The 2,452-nt window shown below is 32.3% G+C and overlaps 1 protein-coding gene across 3 annotated transcripts in view; it reads right to left on the reverse strand.

Annotated features, from left to right (window-relative positions):
- Positions 1–2,452, reverse strand: part of LOC106883944 (transcription factor E2F3) — a 36,744-nt gene that overhangs the window by 4,234 nt on the left and 30,058 nt on the right. For all 3 annotated transcript variants that reach the window (XM_052966635.1, XM_052966637.1, XM_052966636.1), the window contains exons 6-7: positions 1,922–2,025; positions 938–1,048 (exon numbers count right to left, since the gene is read on the reverse strand). In XM_052966635.1, coding sequence (XP_052822595.1) covers positions 938–1,048; positions 1,922–2,025 — 215 coding nt within the window. The remainder of the gene's footprint in view (positions 1–937; positions 1,049–1,921; positions 2,026–2,452) is intronic.

Consider the following 2,452-nt stretch of genomic DNA (forward strand, 5'->3'; position numbering starts at 1 on the left):
TATATATACACACATATATATATATACACACACCATAGGCTTCTTCCAGTTTTTGTCTACTAAATCTACTGACATGGATTTTGGTCAGCCTGAAGTTATAGTAGAAGACATTTGCCCAAGGTGCTCTGCAGTAAGACTGAACCTAAGACCACATGGTTGAAAGCAAGCTATGCCTACACCTATGAACCATACCAGCACCTATACCAATATTATTGGTATTCTGTTACCATCATTATCCACATCCATCATAAATGGACACATCACTATAATAAGGAGATGTTTCCTTGCACTTGTAATTTGTAAGCATGATGAGTTTTTTTTTTTCAAATTTGTTACTTCAGCAAGTTATTTGGATAAGTGCATGGTATCCCAATGACATGGACATTCAATGCATCTTCATGTTACAATAATTGATGCTTGTAATACTAACATTGAACATTTGAGCTTAATCTTAATAATCAGTTATTGTTTCTTGTTAAAATAGCATTCTCTTACAAACATTTTTCATGCATTGTATTCCACAATTACTTAACATTGTTGTTGAGCAAAAACGCTTTACCCCGCAGCATACATTTTTTAAACATTGGTTTTCAAATGATTTCACAAACTGTTTCAGTTCACATCAATTGGTTTCACAGCTAAAAATGAACAATCATAGGTAGCTAAAAATTGTTCAAAAATTCTTAATGGAAAATGTTTCTATGAATTCTGCTTTATAAGTGCCTCATAGTTATCCTTGTAAAAACATTCTAGAAAGAGTCTACAAAATTTCATGAGATTCTACATAGCTCTGTACCAATTCATTTTTGACTATGCAAATAAGTCCTTTATTATTGGATGTTGCCACAGTCAAGCTTTTCTCAAGAACATTACTGATGAAAAGAACATAAAACTAATACTGAAAGTAGAAAGGAAAGCCAAAGAAATTAAACCTCACCTTTGATATATCAGGTAATTCTAATCGTGTTTCAGGTGGTGCTTTGACAGCCATAACTGTTTGATCATCTAATGATCTTATATTTCGTATATCGTGATAGGTTACATATGCATATTTAAGATTGAATTAAAGAAATAATCAAATTCAAGAGGAAAAAAAAAAATTATGAAAACATTAATACAGATAGATAGGAAATAACAAAATTACTATGTAGGCCTGATTACACATTTAATGATGATACTAACTCCCTCCCACATTTTTACTCCAATCCCACACATATTATTCAGTAAATTTGTTTCTACTGAATTTAACACTATGATGAGAAAAGAAGAATCATATAGATGCAAACTATTTTCATTTTTCATTAATAAAGAGGAAGGAAGGATTTTTGAGAACCACTGATTTACACTATAGTCCTAAGAAGGACAGACAATGTTATATATTTGTGTGTGAGCATACGTGTGAGTGTATGTTTATCTTGTTTGGCAAACACTCAAAATGAAACCTTGAATAGAATACTCACACACAAAAACACTTACATAACATTGTCTACTTCTCAGAGTTATACAAAGTAAATAGCAACATTACTTGCCTTTACTCCCAGTTATTTGATGTAGGTATATATATCATAGTATATATATAGTGACCTCCCTTGTATTGCGAATCTATATGAGCATCAGGTCCTCCACCCACTTCCTATTTTCTCAACTAAAACTATATTTTATAAGCAATGCACTTTCGAGTAGTCGGAGATTTCTAATACTGTAGCTATCTAGAATAAACACTACAAGAAAATTTGAGTGACAACAGACATTCCACAGAAATTATCATTATCATTTTAACATCTACTTTTCCATTGTTGTTTCAGTACCAATTTAGTATAAATGAATTAATCATTATCATTATGACAACTACTATTGTAATCACTATATGACATTTTTTGAAGTAAAATACACAAAAGGGAACATTTTTATTCATAAAAGGATATTTTGATTTTTCTGGGTCTTCTGTAAGGATTTTCAGCTGTTTTGTACAGTGTTCTATTAATTTATCCATTTCATTCTCTTTAGCTTCATAAATGGCCATTTCTATCAACAATAAAATATTTAGAGTTTGCTTAAAATTAACAAAGAATGAAGATTACATATCAAGTTATGCAGAAAGGTTTCTAATATCATCGATTATGTTTAAATTTAGTTTCTACTGTCAAAAGGAAGAAAACCCTGGACAAAAACCAAAATACTTTTAGTAAGATGATCTATAATAATTTGTAGGGAAATTTGGGATCATCATCATCATCATCGTTTAACGTCCGCTTTCCATGCTAGCATGGGTTGGACGATTTGATTGAGGACTGGTGAAACCGGATGGCAACACCAGGCTCCAATCTAATTTGGCAGAGTTTCTACAGCTGGATGCCCTTCCTAACGCCAACCACTCAGAGAGTGTAGTGGGTGCTTTTACGTGTCACCCGCACGAAAACGGCCACGCTCGAAATGGTGTCTTTTATGTGCC

This window comes from Octopus bimaculoides, chromosome 3 (genome assembly GCF_001194135.2).
Source record: "Octopus bimaculoides isolate UCB-OBI-ISO-001 chromosome 3, ASM119413v2, whole genome shotgun sequence".
Taxonomy (NCBI): domain Eukaryota; kingdom Metazoa; phylum Mollusca; class Cephalopoda; order Octopoda; family Octopodidae; genus Octopus; species Octopus bimaculoides.